The 15,282-nt window shown below is 47.7% G+C and overlaps 1 protein-coding gene across 2 annotated transcripts in view; it reads left to right on the top strand.

The window, feature by feature from the left end:
* LOC144170110 (uncharacterized) overlaps nucleotides 1–15,282 on the top strand; it is an 82,554-nt gene that overhangs the window by 10,221 nt on the left and 57,051 nt on the right. The window contains exons 2-3 of one of the 2 annotated variants that reach the window (XM_077699681.1): nucleotides 10,187–10,219; nucleotides 14,550–14,658. In XM_077699681.1, the coding sequence (XP_077555807.1) occupies nucleotides 10,187–10,219; nucleotides 14,550–14,658 (142 nt within the window). The remainder of the gene's footprint in view (nucleotides 1–10,186; nucleotides 10,220–14,549; nucleotides 14,659–15,282) is intronic. The other variant, XM_077699682.1, reaches the window with a different exon arrangement.

Raw genomic sequence — 15,282 nt, 5'->3', positions numbered from 1 at the left:
GAGGGTATCGAGCACACGGTAGCCTCTGGGGCCTTGGCTCGGGGACTTCAAGGCCTCCCTCTATTAATTGCCGTCGGGTCCAATTGACTCTCCTCGGGGACGCCTCCCTACCGAGGTGCTTGTGTTCTTGTTGGTAGCGGCGCCCGCCCATCTTGCAAGAGCCTTTTAGAAAGAGTGCGCAGTACGGGGGTTGTAGGCCCCGACGCACTTACAGCGCTGCGCTTACAGTTGACACTGTGCAAGCGGTGCTGCAGGAGTAAGGCATTTAAAAAGAGCGGCTCTCCTTTAGCAATATGCGTCGTGCTAGCAATGAAGTGGCATGGGACGTGGCCGTGTTATGAAAGATAGGACATCGCCACAGAGAAATTGCGCAACAAACTGCGGGCAAAATTTCGCCCCCTTAAGATCGTGCTATGCCACGCCCTGCGGCGACATAGGACAATGCCCTCTGTCGCGGGTGCATTTGCGGAGATGGGCAGCGCCGCGGAATCTTACCGTACGGCCTGTACCCCCACCCCATACTCACTTAGAAAGTCCACTGGGGAACCGAAGATCGAAATACATTTAAAGCGCGAAAAAAGGGCGCACATTGTTTCTTTGTTGTAGTAATACACTGATATGAAATGTTTGAGACAGTTCAAAGAGTGTTACCGGGGGCACATGGACAAGATAAGATGCTGGTATAAATATAGTTTAAACATACTGCAACACACTTGGGCTATCGCAGGAGTGGGTTCGTACATTATATAAAAAAACAACAACAAAAAAACACTTTACCACACAAATAAGCGTAAAAGAAATTCTTCAACATTTTTAAGATCACAAACATTTCACAGTAATCACACTCAGAAAATAATAACCACAACATAAATCAATTCATATAATGCAAAAGCTCCTCTAAAGGCAATGACATTACTTCATCTAGGAGTAAATGCTGTTTGTGAATTGTTGAAAGGAAGGAGCTACATTTAGATCGGTTAGTACGTGGTAGAAATGGGGCAATGCTGAGTTCGTCGCAATTCCTAACCATGGTTGTAACGGAGTCTTCGGAACAGAAAAGCGGCTTCGTTATAAGCGGTACTTCGTTAAAAGAGGAAATGATTTGCTCTCACTGCAACGCAGTGGGAGCCATGATACACTTCCAATAAAGAGGGATTTGGTATAAAGTGGTTTCGTTGTAAATTTGTTGGTAAACGAGTAGCGTGGGGTGTTGATAATAGAGAGTTCTAGCTGACCGTTTTTGACGGTCCGGTACGCTCCTATAGCGGCCCGCTCACCACGACCTGAGCCTCAGCAGCAGAAAGGCTTTTAGCTAACCGATAACCGTATCCCCTCGACAGGGAATCATTCGCGTCACCGGTCGTGCCATGTGCGTGCGCAAACCAAAACTTCACCCGAAAGGAAATGTAAGAATTGATTTTTTGGCTACTCAAACCAAGCAAAATACCGTGTTTATTGCCTTTTTTTACCTTTTTTTATAATGTAGTCGCTGACCCTATACATGATCCTCAATAATTTAAAAGAAGCCGTTCAAGTTTCGGATAGCCAAGGCAAGGCGGTCTTTCCGGGAGCTGTATTCGCCGCGAGCTCGACATGTAGGTGGAGACAGCGTCGCGCTGCTAGTGTGGATGCTCCGCTGAGCGGCCCGTAAGAATGCACACTGTGGGCGCGCTTCGTGCCTTTTTCCCGCCGTATGTGCGCACGAAAGGTGCAAACAAGAGTGGTATGCTGTAGTTCGGTTCCTCAACGTTCAATCTATAGCATGGAAGCGGCAGTCAGTTTTCATTACTACGCCAAAAAAAGCGACGACTCATCGGGAATCTCAGAATGGCCGTAATTGTGACAATGAACTTGTACGCTGTGGCTCGTAGCAAGCTTGATCTTTCCAGACTACGGCTTTGAGCTTTCAGTAAAAGCATAAAAAGAAACAAATCAGGAAACATCGATCTCTGAAATTCAGTTTACAACGGCAATCTCAATCGGTTTCACTGATAGCATGACGCATTCTTGCGTTTGTGGAATGCCCTGAAATGGTAACACCACCTACCTGCCCCAACATTCTTTCTAGAAGCTTACGATATTTTTTGTGTGTTCGAAAGGCAACATAAAATTACTGAATTTTAATCAGCGCAGAGATATAAATGTAACCGCTCGTGTCTTTTAAATGAAAGTTTAGTGGCTCTGAAGGAAGGTTTGATAAATAACTGTGTCGGATCACTTATTTACGGCTTTCGTCGCAAGTGAACTTGCGAATTGAATTGTCAACGCACGCAGTACAATCAACATCTCATGTTTAGCTAGGTTTTCGCAAAGTGACAAGCAGGTTTACAGTGTGCAAACCAAGCTTCTGGGACCTCACAGTGAGCACAAATTTTCCGTTACGGCTGCTCTGTTGACCATTTGCGTTCCTTTTAAAATCTAACAGGTGCCTGCAACAGCGAGATGTGTTTGCATTCTTGCGTATAAGATCGCTTACGAACCCTAAAGATGGCAATAAATGAAGTTGCGCTGTTGCAGATGTAGTAAAACATTTCCTTTTTATTTCTTGTTGCGAATCAGCTCAAAGGGTTCCCGGTAACCACTTTGTTTTGTAAACTGAATATCGCCTTTGTCTTGGCATTTCATTCTGGAGGATTGGTTAAAAATGAAATTCGGTACATTTAGCTTTTTTTCGGGAAGGGGGGGGGTCCTGCCAACGTTGCAAGAGCAGCGAGAAGAGAACGCATGTAACGCGAAAAGCCAAACTATGGTTATCAGTATTACTTACAATCGCACCTACACTAAGCGTCGTGTTCTGTAGCGGTGAAAAAGCAGTACGTATTTTCAAAACTGATTAACCCCCCTTTGGTCCGGGATTGTTCGGGAATCGTGGCTCGCCTTTTTCAAAATTGTATTGAAAGCAAGCATTGTGAGAAAAAATTAAAAAAAAAAAAAAACAGCGAGTCATGGCACACACCCCTCACACATGTGGGCAACAACGTGCATTATATTACGCGTTTTGTCCTCTTTCTTTAAGCTTAGGTCCACCTTAAGAGGTTAAGACGTGACCATATTAGGCATTTGGTTATGCTGAGTGAGTTTCTGGACGAGGTGATTCATGTCGGATTTGAAAATGATATATATGAAAATGACACACGAAATGCCACATGACAGACGCAAACTCACAACTGCTTAATTTTACCGAAAAATTCCCCCTAAATACTCTTGCGCATTTTAAATGCGTATCTTGCGTATTTTAAATAATACGTAAAATTTAGTAACTCGATACAGTTGAATAGATTGTACTGGAGATAGTTGTCCCCGACACGACGACATACCTTGCGCTTAGTGTGCGCCAATCTCCACTGTGCAACCGACGGGGTATGTGGCGGAGGAAGGACTGCTATGTGCCGCATGATGATGGCAGGCGCAAGGCGCTGGGCGAGAGAAGAAGAGGAATGGTCAGCATCGCGAGTGGCTCGCTCTAAGAGAACGCACCGAGACATCGGTCTGCGCTGCCTTGCCCGTCTCTGGTCTCTGCCTCTTTGCAAGCGTCTTGCTGGTCCCCAGCTATAATCCCCCTTATAAAATGTTTATTGCTCATCGTCAGTATAAACAACGACTGTACAAAAATGGTATTTATTTTAGAAAAGGTACGGGAAGGACACGATCACACAGGCGCTTGCGGGTGTAAAATACGTGTCCGGTAATGTATGGGCGATAGCGCACGGGTCGTGTGCAGTGTAAATGTTTTTGTTTGTTTCTTCTTTCTGTAAGGACACAGCGCAATTTTACAAGGGTGTGGAATTTGCACGCGTATGCACAGGTCTTGTCGCTTCTTACCCGTTTCGCGTACTAAATTTTTATCCTTTAAATAATCACCACGCCACCTTCAAAAAGCACCCTTTGACGTTCCCGAAACGGCAGACGACTGCACTCAACAATAAGAAAAGTGCAATGTGTGGAAGCAATGTTTATAACACGTTTCACACTCAAGCGGTGACCAGGGTGAAGATGTTTCGTGGAATTAAACCAGCGCATTAACCCGCAACGGCCGCTGATTATTGCGTTTCTAGAGGAAATGCGCAAGCAGAGGTAACTATGTCATTGCTTACTGCCAAATGAGCACACATATTGGTTGTTTTGTCGTGTGCAGCACGCGTCTTGCGCCGCACGCAACGTAAAAAAGCAGTCGACGCGAGAGCGCCATCCACACTAGGAGCGGTTCGTCCCGCCGCCGCCAGGGGCCGACTGTGTTCGCGCTCGGGGCGAATAAAAGCAGCCCGCGCTCCAGTCCACGTTTTTCGCTTCCGTACTAAACCTCGTGGGGTATGCGACATCTTTGCCTACTCGGAAGCGCTTTCGCGGTTTCGTCGCTCATGTTTCAACTGCAGAATCGGAGTTCGCAGTAGCGCGCTCACCTCACTGGGGGCAGCCATGTTAGAATTCTGCGCGGTAGCGTAAGCTGCCGCGACGGCCCACTCAGCGAGCCCGGCGAGCGGAGCGGGACCTCGCTCCGGTAAGCGCAATGGCGCTCCTCCTTGCTATCGGAGCGGAGCGGACCGTCAGGAACGGTCACTCTCTAAACTCCCTAATATTATGTAACAATTTAAGGCATTTATAATCACGTCGTACGGGCAGTGGTTGTAGTCCTATTGCGGCTAGGTAAAATGACGGTGCAAAGTCCCAGTCAAAATGACGCTACTATATGAAACGGATGGCTTTACTTCGAACTGAATCGATAGTGTTTATGTTAAATACTGTTTAGGGTTTCCAAACGGTGCAGTCGTATTCGAGGATAGGTCGTATGAGCGATTTATGCGCTATCAGTTTTGTGTCGCGTGGGGTTTCCGCAGAGTACGATTTAAATGGCCCAATTTCTTTAGGCTTTTGTTACATGAGCTCAATGTGTCTTTTCCTCGACATTTTGTATGCGAAGATGAGGTATATATATATCCATTTATATTCATTTGCAATTTATATCCATTTATATTCATTTGCCCCCCCCCCCCCCCCACCCGTACTGCTCTCCCTCTACTGCGCGCGCTGCAAATATAGCGGCTAGCGGTCACTCGTGTTTCAGTCACTGCGTTGCTCCTTCCTTCCTTGGTTGACGCTCGTGCCCACGTTTACTCGTGTCTGCTACTCCAGCATCACGGAAGAAGCGATGGAAGCAACACTGCCTTCAATCAGTACTGAGGCCTCTGCATTTGCTCGTGTTCCCCTCGCGGGAAGGCGCGGGAATATTTTAAAGTCGACTTCACTTTGAAGCAAAACTGCATTGCGAGGAAGACATTTTTTTCTCAGAGGAAATATAACCGTTTTATATCAAAATATGAGGGCCCGTGGACCTTATCGTTGTAAGCTCGGTCTTTGTGAGCTTGTTTTCCCATTGTTCGTTTTTCGCGCGGACGCCATGAAATACCGCGTCCTAGCCACGGACAGCTTCGCTGTAAAATAGTCATCATCAGTGTTAATTATGTTGTATGGCCCAAAGTGGTCGGAATAAAAGCGGATCGTTGCGACGCGTATTTCGGCAAATTAAGCATATATAACGAATACACAAGTGACCGCAGGACCAAACCATGAAAATGCGGCTGATGTAACACATTGTGTGTTAAAAAGGCTGGCTGAAAAAAGAGAAAGTCGAGTGCACCTAATAAAAACACGATAAACAGCTGCTTCTCAAGGGGCTGTGTAAGCCAAGAGAGAGAGAGAGAGAGAGAGAGAGAGAGAGAGAGAGAGAGAGAGAGAGAGATCTTTAAAGGGACACTGAAGTGATACGTAAACATTGCGGGATTACTTGCGCAAATTGTAGTCCGGAGTCCCCAGGCCATGTTTCGACCACCCTGGGCGCGTTTACGCGATTTTATTTAGTAGAAAAATTAATTCGAAAATGCTGTCCTCCTCTCTTTACGCTCGCCCATTTTCTGCGGCGTTTTCGTGTGACGTCAGGAGGGGATAAGCTGGCAATTGGCTACGCTACTGCACGGCTCCCCGGCCTTCAGACAGTCAGTCGGCCCAGCGTTTCGCCCGCCGGCCGCCGACGGGTCGTCGCAATTCGTTCGCTCAGTTGAAACGAAGCCAGGACACGTTTGTGAATGGTAGAATTTGCCTTTCTTTACTTGGTTAGTTTGTACACTGTATCTAGCTCCAAGTCAAGGTCGCTTCACACAAGCGCTGCACAAGCGCACATGCGACGCTTCGCTGACTGGCATGCCAGTAGGAAAATATAAGGCCTCTTGAAGGCGGGAGAAGAGTCAGCGAAGTCAATATAGGTACTAAGGAAATAAAATCAACTGATATTTTTACCGTACAGCGTAAAACTAGGGTGCGGGAAGCACTTTTTTGCGCTGGTCGAACAAGCACAGCGGTCAGCAGCACGACTACGCATCTGCGAACGCTTTTCCGTCTACGAAATGCAATTGCTAGACGTGAGCTATTGTGGAAACTCGGGCGACGCTTACTGCACGAGCGCAATACAACAAATAGTCACCTAAGCTGCTTGAAATGTCAAAACTAAAGAAAAGTGTAAACTGGTTGTACAATATATACCCTATATTAGCGGCGCCAGCCGAGCCCGCTTCGTGGCCGAGCTGTCTAGGTTGCTAGGTGTGCCACCGCAAGTATTTTGCAAGTCACGAGTTCGAATCCCCGCGGGTACATGCTTTTTTTTTTTGTAAGGTTAACTTTTTTGTTTTCCGCCGATGTTTTCTATATTGAGTTCACCTTTTTTTGGGCCGCAACGTTCATGGCTCCACGAACTAGTTCACAAAACGCGCGCAGGCTGGCACTGGCGCGCTAGCGAGTTCTCGTTGGCGTGCTGTTGCCATAAGCACCGACTGCTTGCAGGCAGTGGGCACAGGCCAGAATGAACAGACCCTTGGCCTGGGGCGAACACGCTTTTTACGACACAAGCATGAGGGAGGCAAGCTCCAAATATGGGGGAAAAGCGCATGACATTTGGGCGTCTGTGGGTACGCGGAGGGCGTTCATGCACTGCGTAGGTACGATTCCAATCCGTCCTAGGAGGCTTATCTTTATGCATTTTTACAGCTGACAACATGGCAGAAGCGCGGTACGATGATTACTGTGTTATTTAGAATGCCCATCCAACAACGCCAACAGTTGTGTTTTACAGAACCGAAACCGAAACTTGTTTGGTTGCTCACCTTGGGCATCGTCCAATCACGGTGCCCGCTCCTCCTAACGTCACAGCTTTAGTTGGTGCGGCCGCCGCAAACCGCGCATGGTAGTTTTTCTTCTTTCGCGCTTTGTAAAATAATTACCGATTTGTCAACCGAATAAACGTTGAAAAGTGTGCTAATTTGAGCCAGTCTACGCAGTGCAAGCAAAAACGGGAGCTTGACAAATTCACTTCAGTGTCCCTTTAACGTGTCTGGCCATGTCGGCCGTGGTAAGACGCTTGACGTGATGCGCCAGATGCATGGGGTGACGATGGTGATGAAAATTGGGGTGGTCTTTATGACCTCGATGGGTTATTTAAAGGTCTGGTCAAGAACTGTGATTGATTGATTGTAGGGTTTAACGCGCCGAAGCAACGCAGGCGATGAGGCGCGCCGTAGTGAAGGGCTCCGAATTAATTTTGACCACCTGGGGATCTTTAACGTGCGCCGAAATCTCGTACACACAGGCGCTTTTGCTTTTAGCCTCCATCAGAAAAGCGGCCGCCGCGGCCGGGAATCGAACCCGCCACCTCGTGCTTAGCAGCGCAACACCTTAGCCACTGAGCCACCGCAGCGGGTTGGTCGAGAACTGTGTTTCGCAGGTAATCATCAGATGAAGTGGTAAGCAATTACTCCTTAATTATAATTTCATTCGGCAGAATGAAAACAGTACTGGCACTCAATGCGTTCTAAATCGACTGTAGTTAACAAAGCCTCGCTTACATGCAACCTGTATTCTGTTAACAACATCACCAACTTTGGCGGCGCCAACCACAAGATATTGTGCGAAAGCACACTTTCTTTGGCAATGTTAGCCATTTTCTTGCACCCGGCTAGGCATTGCTAGGTCGTTATTTGACCGGTTGCTGATTAAATGTTTTGCATTCACGATGTTTTTTGAGCATGGAACAAGGCCATGTATGCCAGGGCCATAGCAGGAGGGGCGTTTCGGTGCCGGAGCACTCCTAGAAACTTATGCACGCAGAAAAATAACATATTGTCTGGCCGGTTGCCGCAGCTTCTCTTTGTTTTTTGTTTTTTTTTTAATTTTCGCGATGGCGCATAACACCCCCGAAATATGTGTCTGGCTACGCCACTGATGTATGCATATGTGTGATAATGTCCAAGCGCAGATGTGCTTACATATATCGGGTATGCATTTTTTGGTCAATCTCTTATCTGAATATGTGTCGTGTGGATGTTCATGGGTGGTGGAGCGACGAACATCTTCAGGTATTTCTGATAATAATCCTGAGTCACTTTCCATATTTATTTCACACATGCGCCCGGGGGCGTCGTTTCTGACAAGAATAAGTGTCAGCATCTGTAGCAACGCACGCTGCTAAGGCCTAACTTCTAACGCTTTTCTTTAAGATAACAACCAACCAGCCGGCCTGTCATAGTCGTTAAAGGAATCTGAGTGGGGCCAGGTTCGACGCTGACCACGAAAGAGTTTCTAAAGCGAAGATTTAGTGTTCCCACTGATCGCGTCTGTGAGGCGAATACGCCCTGCAGGAAAGCCAACTTTCTCTGACGATGATGATGATCGCGGGTAAAGTGACAGAAAAAGGCTCCTCAGTGTCCGGAATCAAACCTGGGTCCCTCGTGGTGTGAAGCCGGCGTCTACCCGATTGCTCCACTTAGACATGGTCGAAGCCAACGCCAAGCAACAGGTACTAGATTCGCGCCGTACACCCCAAACCCAAAAGTTAGGCCTACGGAGGGAACACCCGAGAGTTGATGTCGGTATTCTAGCAAAGTGGTACGTACATCCAGAGAAGTACATACTCGAAGTGTGGGATTGACCATCCAAAGAATCCATCACGAGAAAGCTTCGCGTTCAACCATCGTCGTCGTTGCATGATTTTTTCCTTCGCGAAGCAAACGCAGAGGCGAAATAGAGTTTACTTTCGCTCTGATACAGAACGCAAATGTGTGCGGAGTTCGGCAGGTATCAACTGTATTCTAGATCCACGACTCTACAGAACTATGATGACCGCTGTACAGGGTTGCCACGTCACCGTGAGCACCGCGCGAACGCAGCGACCGCGGGGAATCTGGGCTGAGAACCCCCCCCCCCCCCTTATTGCCATGGGTTCAGAAATGAACTAATTTTAGGGGCGAAGCACCTTAGGACCTCGCTCTGTCCGGGGCTTGGCGTCCGTGTACACAGTGTCGTGCATGCGCGAGGAGCATTGCATTGAATTGGATTGAGAAGGATTGGGTTGGATTCGATTGGTTGGATTGGATTTAGATTGGATTGGATTGAAATGGATTGGATTGGATTTGATTGGATTAAATTGAATTGTATTGGGTTGGGTTGCATTGGAATTGTATATACTGTACACATGCGTTGTCACTCATCTACATGCGCGAGTGGGCAATGCCACGGGTGATTTACGGTAAGAACGATCCCCAGTGCTTTGCCCAATCGTCATGATTCACATCGTGGAGATGCGTGAATTTTTTTAACTTAAATCAGGTTTGTTCCTTCTCCTCCCCTAAAGCTGTAGAAATAATAAATGCCGAGGGCATCGCCACTTCGGGGCCCGGAACGTTAAACAAGGGTGTGTTGTTTAGCGAAATGTACGGACGGATGGTGGGATGACGGGAACCGTTCGCAAGTTACTTCACGGTAGCGTTCGTACCCTTAATAAGAAAGTACCCTTGATTGTCTACAGCCTGGAGCGTGGAAACGTAATTTCCCCCAGCAACGAATCCAAGCCCCTCGCGCAGCTGAAGCCCCAAAGAGGACGCTGGGGATACCTTGTGTCTTCGCGACGTTTCATGCATACCAAAGCGTGCACTCTCGGAAAACCGAGGTTTTTCCGCACGGGCCGACTCATCAACTTAAGATACAGCACGAGTCGCGCCCAAGCTAGTGGCAGCGGCTAAATGTGCCCGCACTTGCATGGTGTTTCTTGCAACGGAGTGGCCCTGTGCCCACCAGACCGTGCAGCAGAGCGCGGCGGTGCGGAAGGAGCGCCGTTCTGAGACGTCACCGCTTGTTTGAATTTCAGACGCGGTGGCCCTCCCGCACTTTATTCGAGTAGGTACGTACGCATGCAGGCTTGGCATGCCGAGTGAAATACATAGACCGAAATGGCGTTATGAGTAAACTAACACCAGGAGATGTGCGTGAGATTGGTTTCAGTGTTCAGATTGCCTGAGCTAATACTAACCGCACGCGTTTCTTGTGGTCCGCTAAAGGACCAGTGTTTCAACACGTGTGCGCACTTTGAACAGCCGTTGTTCTGCTTCCCCTCAGCGCACCTGAATTACCTATCATTGCCATCAAAGCGAAAGAGTGGGTCAGTGACAACGTCCAGTGCGGGATGTGATTCGGAAAACGTGGTCTGTGGTGTGACTGCAGTCAATGTGAGCATGATATTTTGCTCTGCGTGAAGTCAGGCTTGTTTCCACGGACGCAGCTCATTGAGGTGCAGCGTGACGGAACAGACCCGCGTACTCTTCGTTGCGTGTGCGTCTGCTTTGGAAGTACAACTTAGTCGCACTTTGACGGGCGCACACGCGCTCACGCACACACTCGCGCACGAGCTGATACGTACGTTCAAACTGACTGTGTGAACAAGACAATATTAGCGAAAGCGGTGCGGCACGGACCCCAAACTTTTCCCCTAGATGTAGCCGAATGCTCAAGAGAGGAAAATAGCCGGAATGAAAATGACAAACTGTACAGAAAAAGAGCGTCAAGAAAAAAATTCACAGCATATCCACGGGGTGAATGATGATGAGTGGGCGAAGCTCCTGAGGGGAAATCATCGGTAAAACCGTGACTCTTCAGTGAAAGTTCGCCCACTACATCTGTGTCCGAACGTAACGTCTAGAAAGTCTCGCTTAAACCGCGCGTCGGCACCTTGGGGCTGAGCTCGCCTGATGCGTTTTGCAGACGCCTCACGAGCTCTCACTGCATCGGGGTCTGCCTGCCGATACGCGCGCTTTCTCGCCGCTTCCCGTTCTCTGACGTTTTGAGATCCTCTTCGCGCCGCAGCCGTGCCGCTTCGCGTACGGCAGGGTCCTCGCGCCGTTGCCGTGACGCTTGGGCCTCTCGTTCTCGAAGGCTGGGATCTTGGCGGCGTCGTCGCGCAGCCAGACGACACGCTTCGGCCTCCCGCTCTCGTACGGCAGGATCTTGGCGGCGGCGTCGCGCAGCTTCACGGAGCGCTTCTGCCTCGCGGGCTCGCACATCTGCAGCCTTATCCATCGGGCGACTCCGAGCGCGCGCCAACAGCGAACGGATTTTATTACAACGCTCCCCGCCATCTAGTAAACAATCCAAGAACTAAACTAGAGGTAGCCACGCCATCTAGTAAACAATCCAAGCGCATCTTTTCATCATATACAAGTACCGCCATCTAGTAAACAATCCAAGAACTAAACTAGAGGTAGCCACGCCATCTAGTAAACAATCCAAGAACTAAACTAGAGGTGGCTACATACATACGTCGAGGATGTACAGACCCACGCCCTAAGGAACTTCGCCCCTAAAAATTACACGATCTTCCCGTAGGGGATCCCTGAGTAGTATGCGAAGCAGCTTTGGGGTCGACTGAAGTTCCCATTAGTTTTCAGTTCGTCGTTTCCGTTGGCGTTCAGCTTCGCGTGCCTTCGTTGTATCAGTAGCTTCTTGACGTAGTTTGAATGAGTGAAGGACATAAGGCGCGTTCGTAGCATATGCTCCCCTCTCGGTTTGTAGCGCAGTGGGAAGAGCGCCACGTACCTCCCGTTGCGGCCAGAGAGTCGTGGGATCGGAAGCGGGCGCCGCATAACTATTTCTTTTTATAGTGGAGTGCGGACGCAGACAACGACAACGAGGGAGGGGGGGACACAGCCCCGAGCATGAGATGCTTCACATCTAAAAAAATGAATGCGCGCAATAGCCAGATATTGTGCAACAGGAAAATCACACGAATATTTACGGTATAAAACATGCGTTATAAGGGAAGGTATCCTTATAGACAGGGTCATAAAATGGGAAGTCGTCGTTAGGAATACGAGAGCCCTAAAAAGTGGTGGTTCGAAGAGTACTCATCAAGTACACATCATGAACGTAAAAAAAAAAAGGAATCTGGTGATGCGGTGATTTCATGACTAAGTAGCCCTTAGTCAAGAGAGCCATTCCGGCGCAAGATAGGGAATAAAGCTGCCTTGTGACAGTTCTTGGTCTCACGGCCCGCAGCGCGCACGCGATGATATCCCCGGAGGATGGTGCAAAAATCCTGTGTCATTAAAAGGGTTGCGGCGTTTTTCGTTACATTTGGCAGTTTCGTACACATAAATTTCAGTCGTCTTGTTTTTTTTTTCTTTTTGGAGTCAGGGGGTGGGCATACGGGAAGTTGCCTTGGGTTGTTACGACTACGGGTTTTCCCGTTCTTACGACAATGGAGCATTCGGAAGCATGCTCGCTCACACACTTTGCAATTAAATCGAATAAAAATCAATAAAGCGCTGCAAGCGTTTCTTCTGTTTTCTAAAAAAAAAATGCCGTACTAGCATTTATAATAATCTTGCGCACTTTCTACTCAAATTAAATTTGAATGTTGCATGCGTTTTTAAGCAGCAAAGTAACGTATCTCGCTAACAGGAAATTGTCGATTGGCAATGTACCGCTAACTGTAATGCCTGAAACTATCAGCATTGGTAATTTCCCATCCCACTTTTTACGATCGAATCTCTGAGTTTTATTTGTCGCTGCCTGCGGCTTGCGGTGGAAGCATCGTACTTTTTTAAAATTCAATGGAAAGCTTCAACAACCGAGTTTATCTTTGCACGTATGTTTTAACTATTAGTTTCTTCATGTGCTGTGGTTACACTTGCGATTACGTCTTCTTTTCGCGGTTAAAAATAAACAGCTCACAGAGTGTTTAGGTCATGAAGTTACATTAACAAAGGCTATAGGATAGAACTATTGATTTCAAAAATTATCTCATTTTTACGAATCAGTTGGAGATTCTAAAGCAGGTATCTGTTAGGTTCTTTTCCTCCCCGGTATGGCGAAAGCCCTGATTTTGCGAAAGTTTCGGCAGTTCTCGTTGACTTCGTAAAATTGGGTTTCAACATTTCTAGTTAGGGACTGCGTTCCAGTTCGCAGACAGCGTGGTGAACTTAGTTTAATTAGAAATTTAAAGTGACAGGAGTTAGTACCGCGCGGCAGGCACCACCGGAGGTGAAAAACATTGCAGCAGACATGTTGACAAACGCAAGGCGTAGTTTCGTGAAGGACAACTGCCTTACTTTAATAAATATTGCAGAAAAAGGTAACAAAAAGCTGAAACGTAACTAATATATGACATGATTAATTTAAATCAAAGAAGGCATTTGTTTCATGCAACTTGAGTATTCTAGAGGTGGTTCTGGCGTCCTTTTTAAGTTTAGATAGAAAAGTAGCCTGCATTGCTGTCGAGTTGGATGCTGCCTGTTTTCGCGAAGCAGACTTCTCTATAGGATTGGAACAGGGCGTAACATGGCGGACTCCCCGCTGAGCCGTCTGATGGAGAAACTGGAATGCAAGTGCACTGTCGTGTTTTTTTCCTTCAACGTAAGAGTGCCGAATAGCCGACGGGCAACTCGGCGAGTGCTGTTAAATCGGGAGTGACGTCAATGCGCGAATAATAAAAAAAAAGGCGCGACAAACTCCAAAGTGCGTCCCGGCAGTGGGTGGAAGTTCGGGGGACTTATAATTAAAACGACCCCACAGACAACGACGGGAGCCACTCCCTTTTTATAATAGGTTATCAGCTGTCAGTAACAGCAGCGTTCCTGGCTCCAGGCTCACACTTCAGGCATCGCGGTTGACGCTGGGTGAACGGATCGAGCATCGATTTTCTTTTCTTTCGCGTCCTCACAACACGCTCAGTTCCAGGACTTGCTCCCATTGATCTAGGGTGACGTTCGAAACTCTGACTTTTTTTTAGTGCTGTCTTTCGTTAAGAACGAAAGCGAGAGGAACACTCATAAACTGAATTTTTAATGCACGTAATCGCAATGCGTTTAAAGCCTGATTGCAGTCATCTCTTAGCGCCCACTGCCGGGTCCCAAACCCCCGCAATATCAGCAAATTATAGTTGAACCGTGTATCGCAACTCGTAATAACGAATTTTTATTTTACCACACTACGTGCCCGAAAAGGTTTCTTAAAGCAGGAAAACCTAGCAACGAAATTATATATTTGGTAAATATAGCCGACTGTTAATATAATAGTTCGTGACTTTTAGAAAGAAAATGTTCAGTGGAAAGGAATGGCTGACTTTTTCCGTGCACCCCGCGTGGTGGGTCGCCGACAGGCTGCACGCGCAATTTTGCCGCTGCGATTGAGTGACTTCTTGACTCGTGGCTGCCGTGTGGCCGGCACTGTGTTCGCAGCGGACGAGTGTGACATGGAGACCATCCGGGAGAAGGTGAACGCAACCAACGAGCGGCTGAGGAGGACGGACCACAAGGGCGGGCACGCCTACTCCAAGCAGACGTGCCAGTGAGCGTTGCGCTGCGGTTCCCTCTTTCCTATAGGGCGTATGGGGGATCCTGTTGGAGATTGCTTGTATTGCTTGTATTTTTGTAACTCACATTAGAATTTCTAGCTTGTTTGATTTTGCCTCATCATTGTACTGTACCAAAAGGGACTGGGGTCTCTGTCAGGCTTTGTAGCCTTTAGTCCCAGCCTGCCTCCTCGTACTTCTGAGGAAATAAAATCTTTGAATCTTTGAAAAAAGATTCTATTACGAACCCTGCGGGGGATTTTATGAGGGATGTTATAGGCTATCTTGTGGGTGGTCCTATGAGGATCCAATGAGATCCTATGGGTGATCCTATGGGGATCCTATGGGCTATCTTGCGGGTGATCTTATGGGGATCCTGTGATGGTCTATGTTGATCGTATGGGATAACTCTTAAGAAATGTTAAGGTATAACGCGCCCGTTTGCTGATAGCAGAAAATGTGAGCCCGAAATTAGAGTATGGATTTTAGGAATAGAACGACGAACGAAGCGAAGAAGAAGTAACGAACGAGGTTGGGAAGGGGGAAAATATAATCCTAGCGCTACAAAGAAAGATCAAAAACTGAAACAAATGGCCCCGAAAAGAGCAGCTAACAGGACA

The sequence above is a fragment of the Haemaphysalis longicornis genome, unplaced genomic scaffold, assembly GCF_048455015.1.
Source record: "Haemaphysalis longicornis isolate Haplotype H1 unplaced genomic scaffold, Haemaphysalis longicornis Haplotype H1 scaffold_2, whole genome shotgun sequence".
Taxonomy (NCBI): Eukaryota; Metazoa; Arthropoda; class Arachnida; order Ixodida; family Ixodidae; genus Haemaphysalis; species Haemaphysalis longicornis.
The sequence above is the reverse complement of the archived record's forward strand: the minus strand, read 5'-3'. Positions and strand labels throughout refer to the sequence as shown.